We start from the raw sequence: 16,832 nt of genomic DNA, 5'->3' as shown, positions 1-16,832 counted from the left end.
CTTTTTTGTATACTTGTCATTGGAAAGTATAACTTTTATCTATGAAGAATACAAAGCTTATAAATAAACAGTTTCTTTGTGTTATAAACATATTCTGTGAAAAGCTTGGTTTAAATTCTCCCACGAATCTTACCAGACATATTTTTGCATCTTCAGAACAACTTGTTTAAGCCTGTGTTTAGAGGTGGAAGCCCCTTCTTGTAATTTCTTACTTAGACTTTGTAACAGAATTTCAAATGCTGGGACCAGCTAAAGAGTGAACTTGATGATTTTAAATAATCTTTTGTCCTTTAAAAATTTTAATTGACAGACATACCAAGTGTTGTCATATCAGAAGTCGAAGATTTCGTCGTGTGGTGGGTTGGTTAGACTGTGTTTCAATAAATAAGGCGGCGACAGTGACTTCTGTTGGTGATGGTGTTGATGTTGGTGCTGTGTTCTCGTATGTTGATGTGATGTTCACACAGGTTGATGTCTGTTCGTAGTAGTTTGCTTTGGGTTGTGTGCTTTTTTTTTTCTTTAAATATATTGTTGTCCGATTCTTCTTCGGCGAATGAGGGCGTGTGGGTGTGGCCTTTATTCTCTCTCTCTTTCTCTCTCACGCACACAAACACACAAATAACTCACGCATACACACTTCCACATAATGTGAATAAATGAAAAGACTCAATTTTTTTTTTAACAATTGTATTTGTTGCGGCCATCATTCTCACGTAAGTGTGGTCACACTCGCACTCACCAAGAACATTCGGACTTTGTCACACTATAGAGTTGAACAACATAATGAAAATAATGTTTTTTTCCTTGCAAGACGTGTCAAAATATATAACTCTATACAAACAATACAGTGTATCGACAGCACACCGATGCCGTACACACTTCAGATATCACAATGGGGGTTGGGGGCAGTTCTTTAAGAAACCGAAAGAAACTCGTTAACAACACAACTAACTTGAAAAGAAGCTTTAACAGTAAAAAATGTTCAATGAATTATGACATACAGTGAACCGGGATAGCACATGAACCGGGAGTACACATTGCTGGAAGCAGGCATCGTCAATACAGCATTGCCATTCAACACAACACATATTTGTTCAAATTAAAGTTTTTTTTCAAATTTTTTGATTGACATTTCGTGTACTTTGAAGCCATTTATAAATCTGGAAATGTAAACAATATAACATTTTATGTATATTTTACTTTCCTGTGTATATCAGAAATAATCATAGGAGGGTAGGATCTGGTACAATGACATTACAGATGTGAACAATTCCAAATAAAACCAGATATTATGAGAGCACTGGCCTCATGAGTGCCCGAGTTGCTGGCTAGTTCCTACATCCGCTATCACTTGCATGTGTTTAGACTGTGAATTGCTGCCTCTCGAGTGAAACGTGAAATAAACTGTAACCGTCTAAACACACTTGGTGATAACTAGTAGGAAGTTAGAAAGACATAGGACTTGAACAGATCACTAATAAACAGGAAGAAAGCGCTGCCTGGCAAAGGCAATAATTACAGCACTGTGTAAATACTGCATGAGAAGTATGGAACAAGCTGGGATAAAAAAAATCAACAACAACGAAATGTTAAAGAAAAACACACACACACCGACAGCACAAAGCGGAAACATCAGAGAAGATGTTAGAACACAGAAAAGTGATGTGGAATCACTACAAGCCAGACGAGCTTTAGGTGAGGACATGACAGTGTAACGATCACACCAAGTGGTGACGTGGACAATTCTCGGCGAACGCCGGCTACTGCCGCCATACCAGTGTGGCCTATATACCGGACCCACGCTGATTAGTTTGTGTTGTCAACAAGACACCAGCCAGCTGGTTTTTACAGTCAACAACTGGGAACAATAGCAGCACCTGTCTGCGTATTTCTCTTTCCGAATGACATTATACAACCAAGGTTTAAAGAACAAGAAAACAAAGTTCATAGTCTGCGTACTTCTTCGTTCATTCACTTCAGTCTTTATCGCCAACTGTCAACTGAAAACGAGCTCTCCCGAGGACAGATGCGAGACAACAGCGGTAACTACTATCTGGGATGGGAACGAATGTTAAATAACGAGCGGATGGCGAGTGCAGTCAGCAATGTCATAGCACCAGACAACCAGCAGACGGACAAGCCGGCCAGGAGCGAGTGGCGGTGCAAGGTGGGTAGAAGAGGGTGGGGTACGGGTGCGAGTCTCTCATCATAAAGACGTGGTCACCACCAAGGTAGAGAGGAGGTGCACGACGATTCCATGCCAGACACGCTGCATAGCCCAGCAGAGTCCACGACGAGAGGCAGAGTGCCGCTGGCGGAGTGGGCCGACGCACAGAGCGAGTCTTGGAACGACTGTGACACCACCGTTGCGGATGTCGTGGTGCGGGCCATGGTGTGTGACGATGACGTGGAGGTGGCGGAGGGTAGAGAGACAGCGGTGGAGGTCAGCAGCTTGGAGTCCTTCTTGCCCCGCTGCTTCATGTGCACCTTGGCGTGCCGCTTCTTCTCGTCAGAGCGCGCGAACTTACGTCCACAGACGTCGCACGAGAACGGTTTCTCGCCCGTGTGTGTGCGCACGTGCGTGGTCAGGTGGTCACTTCGCGAGAATGAGCGTCCACAGACTTTGCACTGGAAGGGCTTCTGGCCCGTGTGAATGCGGATGTGCCGCGTGAGTTCGTCGCTGCGAGAGAAGCGGCGGTCGCAGTTGTCCACTGGGCAGGCGTATGGCCGCTCGTGGGGGGGAGTCTTGCTGGGTCGGTTGGGGTACTTGCGGGGTTTCACCGGCAGCAGTTTCAGGGGGTTCTGCTGGTATGGCTGGCTCAACACAGCGTGGGGGGTCCCTTTGGTGCTGGGGTCTTCTGGTCATAGTCCATGGGTTGGGGGTTGCTAAAATCCTCCATGCCCTCTGACCCGGGTTCCGTCTTAATAGGTCCGCTCAGAAAAGAAAGCTGGGCAGAGGCGACCTGCAGCTTACTGAAGTCAGGCAGCTGTGACTGCGGACCAGCGGACGTTGGTGCAATGGTCCAGCAGAGGTCAGCGTTTACAGTCTGCTGTTTGACAGGATCGAACTCGGAGATTTGCATCTGCAGAATTGTCTCTGATAAGGAACTAGGTGGCATACCGAGAAAATTGTTCGATTCTTGCTGTTGCTGTTGCTGCCGCTGCTGCTGCTGTTGCTGCTGCTGCGGCTGTTGTTGTAGCTGCGGCAGAGCGCAACTTCTGTAGGTTGGTGGTTGTTTCATGGCGGCCAACCCCATGTCCATGGACACGGGGAAAGCCTGTGAGTAGGGTGGTGGAGGTGAGGAGTAAGAGCTAAGACTGTCTTCGGTTTTGACTGCAGGGTCCTGCATTGTCATCTGAGATTCTGGAGAACATGGCGTCAGCGGGGAGCCGAAGCCCTGCGAGTAGCTGTCGGGGTCCTGCTGAGACATGGGTGACGACACGGAAGCTGGGGAGGGCGAGGTGGATGTGAAGGTAGGGGCTGTGTCATTGACGCTGCTGCAGGGCACAGGGAAGTCACAGACCGAGGGCTGATAGGTGGACGAGGGGACTTGGTGGCGTGGAAAGCCGCTGTGGAAGGTGCTGGTAGACGTGGACTGAGGTGGGTTGAAGAGGGCGCTGATGATAGGGGAGAGAGGAGAGAATATGGATGCGAAGTTGGGCTGAGCGGGGCCGCCCGCTTCGCTGACCGTACCGGGGTGGGGCATGGCCGTGGTCACCAACGTCCCCTTGTACGTGATGGTGTGTGTGGTACCGCTGGTGCCGGTACTGCACACGCTGCCGCTGCCGCTGCTGCTGCTGGCGGTGCTGGACACGTGGGGCCGGTGGGGCAGCATGGCCTCCACCGTCTTGGTGTCCGGGATGTTAATGGAAGCGACGATGTTTGCTGAAAAAAAACAACAACACGATCAGCAATAAATCGCCATGTGTATGAGGGAGAGAGAAAGTCTGCCATGGGCATTATCTGGTAATGTTCACAGCACTGACATGAACAAGATGGTTCAAAGATCAATACGGAAATAAAGATTCTAACACGTCCCAGAGTGGATGCTGGGTTAAGATGTACACATGCAGTGTCTAGTGCTGTGCACAACATACCAGCAGTAGAGTGGTCCATTAGGCCAAACATGTAGTCAGTACAAATTGTAGTAAAATTCGTACACAATAAATTAACTCTTGTTGCTGTACAACATTATTGTTATGGTGGTAACAAAAATAAATGAGGGAGAAGAGCGAACAATGTTGCCATCTGTTATGAGTTTTTGTCTAATCCCCCTCCCCCGCGGTCTGACATTAAACGTTTTATGTATGTCTGCTTCAACACAACGATCATATAGTGACATAGGTAGTCGCTTGGTTTGACTAGAGTCTCAGCTACAAAGTGAAACAAATCTTGTATTTCGTAAAGGACTAGGATGGCTAGCAGATGTGGCCTCACTCTCACCGCGGAGGAACATGGCTGCACCAGCGTGTTGCATGCTTGCCGACAGGCGAATGCCCGGATGGCGGCGGTGCAACGCCAGGTTCATGCGCGGCGTGAGTGGGCCGAGGCCCGCCCACCGAGTGCGTAGGCGAATGATAATAATAATGATAATAATAGCAAGGAGCGAGGCCAGCGTGCGCTGACCACAGCCAGCAGATCACTCGGATACTCCATTATCGATCGCGTGCTTAGTCTGCGCCAGTACGACCCGACTCCATGCCACTTGTGCCAGCGGTGATGGCGGGCAGCTTTCCAAACATAGTTCACCATGTCGACCGGCGACACAAATGGCAGAGAGGAAAGTAGGCAGGGGGTACAGCTTCATGAATATGCATGAGGCCATTGGCTGACGCCATAGTGACGTCATCGTCAAAAGCGGTCGGCTCCCACAGTAACCCAGCTTCGCTCCAGGCCTCGGCCTCGCTTTCGGACTTTTGACGAGTCTTATCGACGCTAACATCACTAAGTGTTGGCATACAAATGTAAAGCTACATTACAGGCACGAATATCACGCACTAAAGCTACACTAAGCTGAGGAGAGAGAGGGGAATGGCTTACATGGGTCACCGAGCAAATCGCCAGCAGTGTAATGTTGCTCGCCTATGACGTACATGGGTTTAAAAATAACTCGCCACCGCGCAACATCTATGGCGCCTCGGTAGGGAGAAGCAAAGCGGTGCGAGCAAAAATCAAACTTAATACAATTCAAAAGCATCAAACACCTACCCGTCGCGGTGATGGGTGGGGGTTCCAGTGTATCCGGTCCAAAAAATGTATTGTCCGAACTGGTCGTGACAGGAGTGTTGAGGGAATCCTCAAAAGTCTCGGAGGCATGGCGCCCCGCACTCTCCAGAGCTCTGGTGTCGAAGCAAAAGCTGCTGACATCTGCCAGCGCCACTTGTGTCAGAGTATCAAGACCGTCCATAATCATCACGGAACTTTTATCGTTCACAGCCAACAAGTTGATAATATGCCCCCGAAGTGGGCGAGTATCCACATGCGATCACGCCTGAGAACTTGTTTCACTATTGCTGTGTAACGCCCTCCTTACGCACGGCTTCAACGAGACTGGCTGAATCTATGAATGAAACCGTCCCTTTTATACCGGCGTTATCAATGAACTGGGCCGGCACTGTTATACCCATATACGGAATGTGCTAATTTACGCTACCATGACAACAGCCAATCACTGAACAGTCTGTTTGACGTCAACGAAATACGTCACAGCTTCGTCGTGACCTTTGCGATCAATTCGCTTCTGCTCAAAAGTAGGTCACAACTCATAGTAAGGAATTTCCTGAAAAATAACAGTCTAGGTCCACAATTTCTCCATTATCTACCTGTTCCCAACAGAAAAGATTCCATCAGTGCCAACTCATGTAACTACTTTGTGTTTCTGCAGTAGAAACCTTAGTTTTTGGCCGTAGTAGAAAATACTCGAAGCTCGACGTAGTGATGTGAACTCTCATACGGGCCTTTGTCAACTTCCATATTTGGCACACAAAGCCTAACGCTCGTAACCGCCGTGTGAATGCTGCTTTATGTTAATTGTGACGTCAATCGGCGAGGGGAAATAATCTAACCATATATGGCACAAACACTTCCGATGTTTGCAAGTAAAGCCCGGAAACATACAACCCTTATATAGAAATTTCCGTACAACTTCGACAAAAGTCGTGAGGAATTCCGGAACCGAAGCTATGTTAAGCACAGAACCGCGCAACCTCGCGGGTCAAAAGTTTAGGGGTCGACCTGGGAGAAAGCATCACTAAAATAGCTCGAAAACGCCCAAATCGCAGCGCCGTATGTCGGAGGGAGAAATGCTGCAGCCGTATTCACTTAAAAAAACGATTGCAGCAGGCTGCGATGTAAAGTGCGGCTGAGCCAGTTGCAGTTGAGATATTTCACACTTACGTCACATGCCGCTAATTATTTTCGACGGCTTGACAATGGCGCCATTATAGAGACGAGCTTAATTAATCGCCAGGCAAAGCTATATTTAAAAATTAATTCACTGTCGGGCGGATCTAACTCGTCGGACATAAGTAATTAATTTTAGCTCCAATTAAAATTACGAACTTTCTTCCAGTGCATGAAATTTAAATAACTTAATTCAAATATTTCTCTCCATAGTAGAGCTACATAACTAAAAATAAGAATTTATGTCATTATCATTATAGTATGCGATTTTGAACCAACACACTTCGAACATATATATAAAAATTAAAAAAATGTCAACGCGTTCACGCGATTTTTAGCCAACGCCCTGCGATAACGAGAAAAACGATAAAATACAAGCAGACGGTACCATGGCCTGTCAGCATTTTTCATAATGCTGTATGTTAAGCATTTAATAATGTAAGAAAAAATAGCCATAGCACAGGAAGCAATTTAAATTTAAATTTTAAAATGCATTTAACCTTGAATTTAAGAAGACGAAATATCTTAGTTTTAGTTCATTCTATTTTTTAAATGTATTTTGCGGTTATTGCATAGAGGTGCTTGTATATATGAATAGACGGTTCTGGGTCTGAGCGACGGGTAGGTGAGGTGATTTAGCAAATGATTACTTACAATATTATACGACGACATATTCTTTCTCCATTTCGCGATATTAAAAGAATTTATCAGCATGACCATTGAATTCGTGGCCAAGCTGTGAACTTCAACCGTGTAGTCACGCAGACCGTGATGTTAACAGACTTGTTTTCACGGCCCTTGTGTCCCATCACAGCTTATCTTTATGGTTTTGTGAAATCTTTTATTTTAAAAATGATTCCTATCGGGGGAAAATATGGCCATTTATGTCATATTTTTATTGAAGGTGTGGTTAGACAGGATATGATATATGAGGCCCGTATGCACCCGTACAAATCGGAACTAAATACGTGAGCGCACGAAGATCAATGAATTTAATGTCGCAAGACATCCGCGAGTTCTCTCGCACACATCGCATGGTCTGGATATATATATTAGCTTCTTGCAGACAGAGAGAAAGCCGTGCATCGAGCGCCTGCATATCTCAGTCACGGAGGGTGCATTACACATGTTATCTTTGATGATCAACTAAAAAGAAAGTGAAGATGATAACCATCCAAGAAATGGAGCAAATTGTGGACGAGTTGTCCGAGTCAGCATCTTTCTGCAAAAACAGGTCATGAGGGAGTCTGGCCTCAGAGTGAGCCTGAAGGTCGCCCTGCTTACAACCACTCACACAAAATATGCTTACCGGTCCATGTCTTCAATGCCATGATTCCACTGCCAGTGAGATAAATGTATGACAAGCGTGCAACAAGAGTGTACCTTAGAAATGCACCATTAAGAGCCAGACGCTCCGCCCTGTCCACCCATTGTTCCTGCCAGAGCCTCCATCAGGTCTGCTGCATTTCAGCCGCCCACCCACAACGAATTGAGAGAAAAAAAAATCTGCCCATGCAAGGGTCAACAGACGACTGCAGCATTCTGTACAATGGCCGATCGAGCGGCTTAACATGAGAGATGGACGAGGGAAGAATCACCAGAATTCGCAGGAACAGCCTATAAATACGTCCCCTCCCCCGAGATGGCAAACTGAGCACAGCATCATCTGCAGTTTTGCTGACGACCATGGCAACCTCCCACAAGACTTGTACCACAATGCCACAAATATAGGATCTTGCTGAACAATATACCTCAACCGAAATCCGTGTGCAAGAAGTTGCACTGACAACATTGAATGGTTTGCACAGATTTGTCCAAATCTTGCCCTGTCACAGCATCTTTGAGTAAAAAAGAAAGTGACCAGGCTGTTGCACTTGCGATGTAAGTGTAACACAATCACAATGACACTCAACACCCAGTGGTTGTCCCTGGCCGCCAGCATCATAATCAAGCCATTAACAGACTTTTATTTTAACGTTGTCATCGACCTGCGTAAACCAACAAACAGTCGATTAAACTAGAAATTCTATCACACGATGTCGAAAAAACACCAAATTATTTCTCTACAAATAATTCTTTTCTTAACGTTTACCAAATGGCAGGAAAAATACAGGAGACGCATTTGGAATGAGGTCTTTTCAGAAAAGACTGACCAGAAGTAGGCTACAGGAGCGATGATCAACGGTGTCAATATGTTCATTGTGCATTGAGGTCTGTGACTGACATGGCACAGTCTAACATTTAGAAAATACCCTCAGTCAAATTTGTAAAGCATTATTATGAACATCATACAACATACATCACAGCCCATAAATTTTAAACAGCTCAGGTGAGATATCAGTCTGCTGACTGTAAAAAGCTTGGTTTAGACTTTTTTTTAAAAAAAAAAAAAAGCATGACACATTCTGGAATAAAAATGTGTGCATGCATGTAAACACACACAAACACACACAAACGCAAGCTTCTTATTTGCTGTCTGCTGTCTAAATGTCCAGAGGACAACAAAACTGCATTTGTCAAGCACCAGCATATGCTGTAAAAACTGAATTTAACTGGTTTATTATTTACAGTTGACCTACAAATGTCCATTACATTTATTTACAGTTTACTTGTTTAGGATTCAAAAGTGACTCGCATTATTCTTGGTATGCAACTGGTAATTAAAAAAATGATTGAATGAAAGACATGAGACAGTTTAGCATTTGGCAACTATTAACAAGCTCACAACACATTTTTTAGTGTCTGTTTTTATATTAACATAAAAATCCTTACAAATGTAGCATATCACTGACAATAATGATGTCTACTAGACATGACAGACAAAATATATCTTTCAATTGTCTATACATTTTGTATTTTGAAGCTACAATCATTTTCTACAATCTGTATATCTAAAAAAACATTAAAAAGTTTGGACTGAAACAAAAACGTTTGAAGACAATTAAGAAGTAATTTAAAGGGTCTAATTTCTGTAAACATTTCAAAAGAGTAGCAGGTGTTTTTCTGCAAAATAAATTAAGGTCTGATATTTATCAGATACCTTTATATTTCTGCTGACACACAGACACACACAGTTCATTTCTAAATGTCTAAATTTCTGGTTACTACAACAGGGCAAAGTCTAGACAGCTGAGTGCATAGCCCAAAGACACAAATAGGATTTGATTATTCACACATCCACCAAGAAATGAGGGTGCTTCCTGTAATGTCTATGTATCATAGACATCATATAAGGAATGGACTTTGCTTAGCTAAGCTCAAAGACAATAAGCACCGAGGAATAGCTATCAAATGATCCTTAGAATCTATGCAAGCAAGAAAAGGGGACGAGAGGAGGAAAAGGAAAAGCACGGTTGTCTCTGTTGCCATGCAGAGAAAACAAAACAACTGTCAAATGATTATCTACTGTTGACACATTGAGAAAACTGAAATAGAATATCTCAAATCTCAACATCTGTTGATATACCTGCGGCTTAGCAAGGATTGAGATAGGTATATTTTTTAGTGAAGTGAGCAATGGAATAGAATGAATATACAGATTGTTTGTATATGTTAGAGGTGAACTATCAAAGACAAAAATAATAATAATCATATGCGTGTGATTTACATAGAGCACAATCCTGCTCACAAAGGAGTATACTCTCAAGTAGGAGACATGCACAGAATACAAAAGGATGGAAGAAGAAACAATTATGCAGACAAGGAATTAAAGACAAGTATAGGAGACACAAAGAGGAATCAAGGAACAAACAGTAAGGATAGAGAGTATCATAAATCTGCGGAGGAAGATGAGCAGTTGGACTAGTTAATTAACTAAAATCACAACTATAGACAACTACATTGATTAGTGTCAGGAGTAATGCAAGTGAAGCAGATGTGTTTTAAGTGCAAATGTCTCAAATGTATAAATAATTACATAATGCCTAGCAAAGTATATATAGATACACATACATTCATGTCTGTGTATACATGTGTAGGTGTCTGTACGCATCTTGAAAAACTTGACCAAACATGAAGAAAAGTTCAGCAGCAAAATAAAACCACAAAGCCTCTAAAATCAATCTAATACTAGAATCCAAATAGCATATAGTCAATATAGCAGACATATTATCTATTTACCATTGCAAAACACAGAATATCAAGAGGAAGCATAGAGAAAATTTGTGAAATTTTGAGATGTGAGGATCATTAGCATTTTTGGATGGGATGGAAAATTTTCAGCTCATTTGCATTGAAAACTTGTAAGATGCGAGTGTGTTCTGCTTTCAATGTCTCACGAGCAGTCAAGAATGACAATATGCTAGGATATTTATGAACTATCAATGTGACAACAAACTACATAAGGAATCAACCTGTCTAAGCAGGAATGAAAATTGTAAAAGAAAATATATACATGACAAACATAAATGTAAGATTTAAATGAATGTAATACAAACTCATTACAAAGCTGCTGCTGAAATATCTGATAAATTTGTACAAGTAAAATATTTTGTGTTACAGGAAACTATTAGTGTAACTAAATCCTGCTTTGTAATCTTTATTAATGTTCCAGCAGCAAAATGTTTGTGTCTGCTGATATGTTACAAGAAGTTTAGAACAATATCCTGAATTAAGCAAATATTTAGAAAAGGATAATGGATTTAGCACAGATTTGGCAAAGGACAATGAATTTGTTTAGCGACAATGAAAAGGTTAGCACTGAAATATGAATTTAGCGAAAGTTTTAGTGTTAAAATTATTTTAGTTCATATATGAATATCTGCATGGTGACATTTATTCAAGCAACATGTCATCATGCACAAATCAAGGCTCTGATAAGCATTTTGATGAATATGATTTTATTAAAGAAGAATTTATCAAGTTAATGTGTATAATAATGCTCTTTCAGCAAGTCAATTTAACTAACATTTTCAGATATACCCTATATGTGTTATTTTTATCTATATGAAAGAAATTACAGCAAATTACAACTGACAAAAAATGTGGCATTCTAGGTATAGATATATTCAGAGCTGTCTCTACATATTTTATTTATAATGTAAAGATGGTAGCATCAGCTACAGAGAATGTGTGATCTAAGATGCTGCACACCAGCGCATGTGTAATGAATATAATATGAGAATAAGAGAGCTGTATTTTAATGATTAGTTATTTTTATGATTAAATATTTTATCACCTACAGTCTACAGCTTTTTGTCATGGTTGCTTTGTGGACTGTTTAGGTTTTTACCAGCTGTATTTATGAACAAATATTTCATTGGAGGCAATTAGCTATTGTTGCATATAATGTTAATCTGCGGGTATTCTGAAACATTAATTTTTGAAACTAACTGCAATCACTGCCCATGGTTAAAATATTCATAGTAATGACTCTACCTACTGGGTTTTACTATGAATTTACCCACTTGTATTTTACTATGATATATTTTACTCCGACAGTCTGATGAATTACTTATGTGTTTACCCTTCTGTAAGTACAGATTGTTCTGAATAATGTTTTCTTCCCAGAAATTTGATTGATGTTATTGCTGTGATTTTTCTTGTGTGAATAGAAGACTGTTTGTTTTGTCAGTTTTGCTACTGTAGTTTGCTGTTGTTTCCAAAACTTTCTGTTTCCTATCCAAGTTAGAACTATGTTCATTAACATCTATTTAACGTATTTACCTGGAGGTTATAATAATCATATGTTAAATAGCTATGGAAATGGAATTGGTGCTTGTGCAAACTGTGTCTTGAGCAAGATGGTATTATACGACCATCACACTATTCAAGACATAAACTGCTCTTCATAAAAAGTTATTTTTATCAACTACTATACATTTTTGTCAATCTTGAAAATGGGTTTAATTATACAATTCTAATTAACTGCAGTTATAGTTTTAAAACAACCTGCACATCTAATGTATATATATCTTACCTACCAAACAGATGTTATTACATTTTTTTACTAGTTTAATTATATTTCCATTCAGCTAGGTTGTTACAAAGTTACAGAAATATTTGTTGTAACATTAATCACTCTTTTGATCAAATTTCGATCTGGATTTGTTGCACCTGGCAGGTGTTGTCATAAACGGTTTGTAAAATAGTTTTCTCCTACTGGCATTGTATTGTAACCTGGAAAACTTCAGTAGTTTGTCATGATTGTAACCGAAACACTTTAGTAGATGTCATTATTGCTAACCTTTTCCCCACACATTACAAAAGCAATGTGTCCAAGCAACACACTCCAGTTCTAACATATGCTGATTATTTCAACCTTTCCTTAGTATAAATACATTATGCAGGAAAGATTGAAGAAAGGAGTGGTAGGTGTATCACATTTGACATCATATCAGCATGTTGCTCTGGGTTTATTTCATCAGAGATATAATAATCTATTGCTTTATTTGCAAAATGTTCCTCAAGTTTTATATATAAACTGTAAACTTCCAGACGACCAAAGGGGACAAGTTTAGCTTAGTGCACATAATTAAATGACTGACAAACAAGTGTGTTGCCATTTCGGGGGAGCAGTTGTATGTGTGTGTGTGCATGTTGGGGGTAGAGCTGATTAGAATATGTTTGTACAGGTGACTTGTGCACACAGGCATGATTTGTGAGAAAACATATTACTGTAAAATCTGTGTCAATGTATTGAGATATATATGAATGTATAGTGTGAGCCCTGTGCATGTCTCTTTAGAGAGTTTCACAGAGTAGAGCTCACTTTTAGCTCCAAGTGTTTCCACAAGAGAACAGGTTACCTCTTTCACAAATATTAATTCTCAGACTGACATTTGTCAGAAGATTGCTATTATCAAACCTTTTAATGATACCATTAGCTGTGATTAAGCTATTGAACAAGTTTTACACACCTACATCTAGATTGTATCATAAAGGTAGACTGGCCTACTGCATGCTACTCTCTACTCCAGTATGCCACACACAGTATGACAGAATGACTTGTTACATCATAAACATTTGTAGCGCCTGACTACAGAACAAAACCTGCAAGGTGTGCTAAGTAATACACAAGTACTCTCATGACAGAGGCATCTCTATAAAAACAAGCTTTATAACCTGAACTGTCCACAACACGACCCTCTTCAACTTGTTCCCTGACTTACCTTTCAGTGTTTTGTCTGATTTACCTACTAATGTTTTGTCTATATCGCGGCTAGCTTTAGCTTTTCCTCCCACAGAGATCGACAAGTGCGCATTGTCTGTGTTTGTCTGTGGAATGGCCTCACGCAACTCTTGGCTCTCAGTCTGTTCTGTTTAACTGGCCTCCCTTTCCCTCGCCCCTTGTCTTGTCCTCGTCTACAAGATTCGCCAGTTCGCGTCCTGCTTGGCCGTGTATAGCGGCCGTGACCAGTTAGCGTATCCAGGCCTTAGTATATTAGCGTATGGTGCTATTTAGCATGTTTTTCCTTCAGTTAGCGTGTTCTGACTAACCAGTTAGCCTGCCTATGATCATGGCCTGCCTGGTAGCTAGTAGGTTCTGTTTTGGTCAGCTTGTCCTGTCCTAGTCAGTCAGCATGTCCTGCGTTGGTCATTGTGCGGGACCAGTTAGTGCATCTTTTGTTTCGCGCATTCAGGAGTGTTTCGTATGCTGGTCTTGCCGTGAAACTTGCTTCCGTCCCATCATCAGTTATTACATTGTGCAGATGTCCAGCAGCCCACTGCCATCTCTCTCTCTGGCTCATGAGTATGTCACAACATGTCCTCTGGCTTTTCAACCCATGGTCCATGAATATGTCGCGGCATACCCCGCTGGTGTGGTTTTCTCGGGCCAGTTATAGCGCCTCACGGAATGGCCGGCTCATTAATTGGTGTTTTCCAGATGGAGAACTTCATTTTCAGACCTCAATGCCCACTTTGGACTTATTTTTAGCTGGTGGCCGAATATCCGTGTCAGAATGACTGACAGGCACTTTTCTACTCCAGCTAGCTCACTGTCTTTCTGCACAATAGCTGTTTAGATCTTTATATCTATATATGGCACAGGACTTGCCTTTCTCTAACATATATTTTAAAGCATAATTATTTTCACAATCGTCAGCCTGCATCTGGCTTCTTTGCCTTTTTTCCAGAGACCATAAGTACATGTTCTAAGGCCCATTAGTTTGCCCTTATATATCTTTTGACCGTTTCCATTGCATCTCATGTCACGTGTTGTTGGCTCGTGCATCAGGTTCACGTGGTCATTAACACAGATACGCATGACACCCAAAGGTCAGGGGTCAAGCAACTTTTAAACGGATAAGCCGTGATCGACCTCATTCCTCATCCAAGTTTGAGGGATTGCGAGGAAGCTCGCCGGCTGACATCTCTCGCCCGCCTGAACTGCCAAAGACACAATGGACCTTTATTGGTCTGCAATAGCCGACTTGATGGCTGCCGGAAGTGCTGAATATGCGCGCGTCGCGTGCCCGCCATTTATGAATTTTTCGTTCTTCAGCTGTCGCTCCTTTCTGCTCCAGCAACAGACAAAAACTTGTCCAGCGATCCGATACACGGGCTTGATTCTTCTATAGCAGTAGAGATAATTACACATTTAAAGCAGCATAATTATTGGGATTTTCATTCCAGCAATGTCCAAGTTCTGTGGGGAATGTCGTGCTAGGAGAAGAAAGATTAGAGTACAAGTTAAGAAACACATGAACCCAGTAAATGCTGAAGTTTTCCAGACAGAAGTTGGGCTCAGCAGTTTCACCCTTGCAATTTGAGAATTTTTGAGCAGTTAACGATGGAGAGAATGGTGAGCTGTCAGAATGTCCTTAAATAAACTGCGATTACCATCCAACAGACGATAGTTCATCAGGTGTCAACACCCGTACATCTTCCATTTCAGTAAGGTGACCAGACGTCCCGCTTTAGGCGGGACAGTCCCGCTTTTGACCTCGTGTCCCGCCTGAATATCGGGCTGGACGCCCAATGTCCCGCTTTCTGGCTTTCTGGAAGTCCATCAAATGTCCCGCTTGTCTTTAAAAATCACTTTTTTCGGCGTTCTTTGACGGTGGCGACACCATCATCGGCACGCGTCCCGCTTTCGCCCCCGAAACGTCTGGTCACCTTAATTTCAGCTTCGCAAAATCTAGAGAAAAAAAGGCAAAATAGGTGGAAACCATGAGGTATGTTGGGGATACATGTAGTGGACCTAAGAGCACCACACTGCATTCTCAGGTAAAACAGACCTGGGCCCCAGCAAAGGTCTCTTTGCATTTTCACCATGGGGGTAGGTCTATATACCACATGCTACCCGAATTCTCATGACATGGTACCAGATGTCTCGCCTCTACCTGTGAGACTGGGGATGTTTGTGGCTCACACCTGATAGCACGATCTCGCTGATACATGGTGTTTTGTCTGGTCATTTGAACACATTTATCATGGTCCAGTTGAACACAATTTTGTAACTCAACTTTGTCTTGTTACGCTGACCCATGAACCTGTGTTGGTGAGTTCAGGGTTTTTAGTTTAGTTAATTCATGTTTCAGACGTTGATTAACATTCCACGTGCCAGGTTAGGCACATAAACAATTACTCTCACACTTTTATTAAATGTCCATAGCAATTAACTACAAATTTACAAAATATTGCAAAACTAAAAAAATATTGATAAACGCATGTATCATTGGTAATAACTGTTTCCATGTATTACTGGGGCAGAAACAAGTATCCGAAGCAGCTGAGAGCAATCCATTGACACAAACCCACTCACTACATCTGAGTAGCTACTGTGGCAGGCTTTCACAACCACCTTCTGTCTTGTTGGAGGCAAGGAGCACCAGTCAAGCCTACATGAGCATCAGGAACCCATCACCGGTGCCTTGGCAAGACAGAGCCAACACCACAAATGTTTAAACCCTCAGAGACTACTATGTTCACACCGACAAAACATCAACAGACATCAGGACTGAACTGCCAACACTCAAATGAATTATGAACTGAGCAACCATGCGGTTCAAGATGAGTTATTGAAGCCTGTTCATTTTGTAAATATTTGAAATACGAATAAAAGTTCGAGAAGTTAAACAGATGGATAAAAATACAGCTAAATAGAAAATACAAGATTGAGGAATTTAGTACACTTGTTAATATGAAATTGCAGGAATTTATAATAAGCTGGGCTGATTATATGAATTTTATGAGTTTATCTGGAAATATATAATTTCACGACTATGTTGTTTAATGTAAATTGCATGGTGCAACATATTAATCTAACACTTGCCATGTGGACACATTTTCTTTATTTTTTTTTTCCTTTTCTCTATCTCTTCTCTTCAGCTACGGATTTTGTCTAGCAGATAGATGTATTCTTAAAATCGTAGAATTTGTTGAATTTATGTGCACATGTTCATTTTTTATGTTTGGTATATGTATTGCTTAATAATAATAATAAAAGAACAGCTGATGGAAATAACAAATATATAAATATATCTGT

General features: G+C 41.7%; 1 protein-coding gene across 1 annotated transcript; it reads right to left on the bottom strand.

Moving 5' to 3' along the window:
* Positions 1-670: 670 nt before the first annotated feature.
* On the bottom strand, positions 671-5,577 carry LOC112564308 (early growth response protein 1-like). The gene is given in 3 exon segments (XM_025239023.1): positions 671-2,861; positions 2,864-3,886; positions 5,210-5,577. Coding segments are annotated over 3 exon segments (1,869 nt in total). The 5' UTR covers positions 5,415-5,577; the 3' UTR covers positions 671-2,220.
* Positions 5,578-16,832: the final 11,255 nt, after the last annotated feature.

The sequence above is a fragment of the Pomacea canaliculata genome, linkage group LG5, assembly GCF_003073045.1.
Source record: "Pomacea canaliculata isolate SZHN2017 linkage group LG5, ASM307304v1, whole genome shotgun sequence".
NCBI lineage: Eukaryota > Metazoa > Mollusca > Gastropoda > Architaenioglossa > Ampullariidae > Pomacea > Pomacea canaliculata.
Note: the sequence above shows the minus strand (reverse complement) of the source record. Positions and strands in the feature narration are given on the sequence as shown.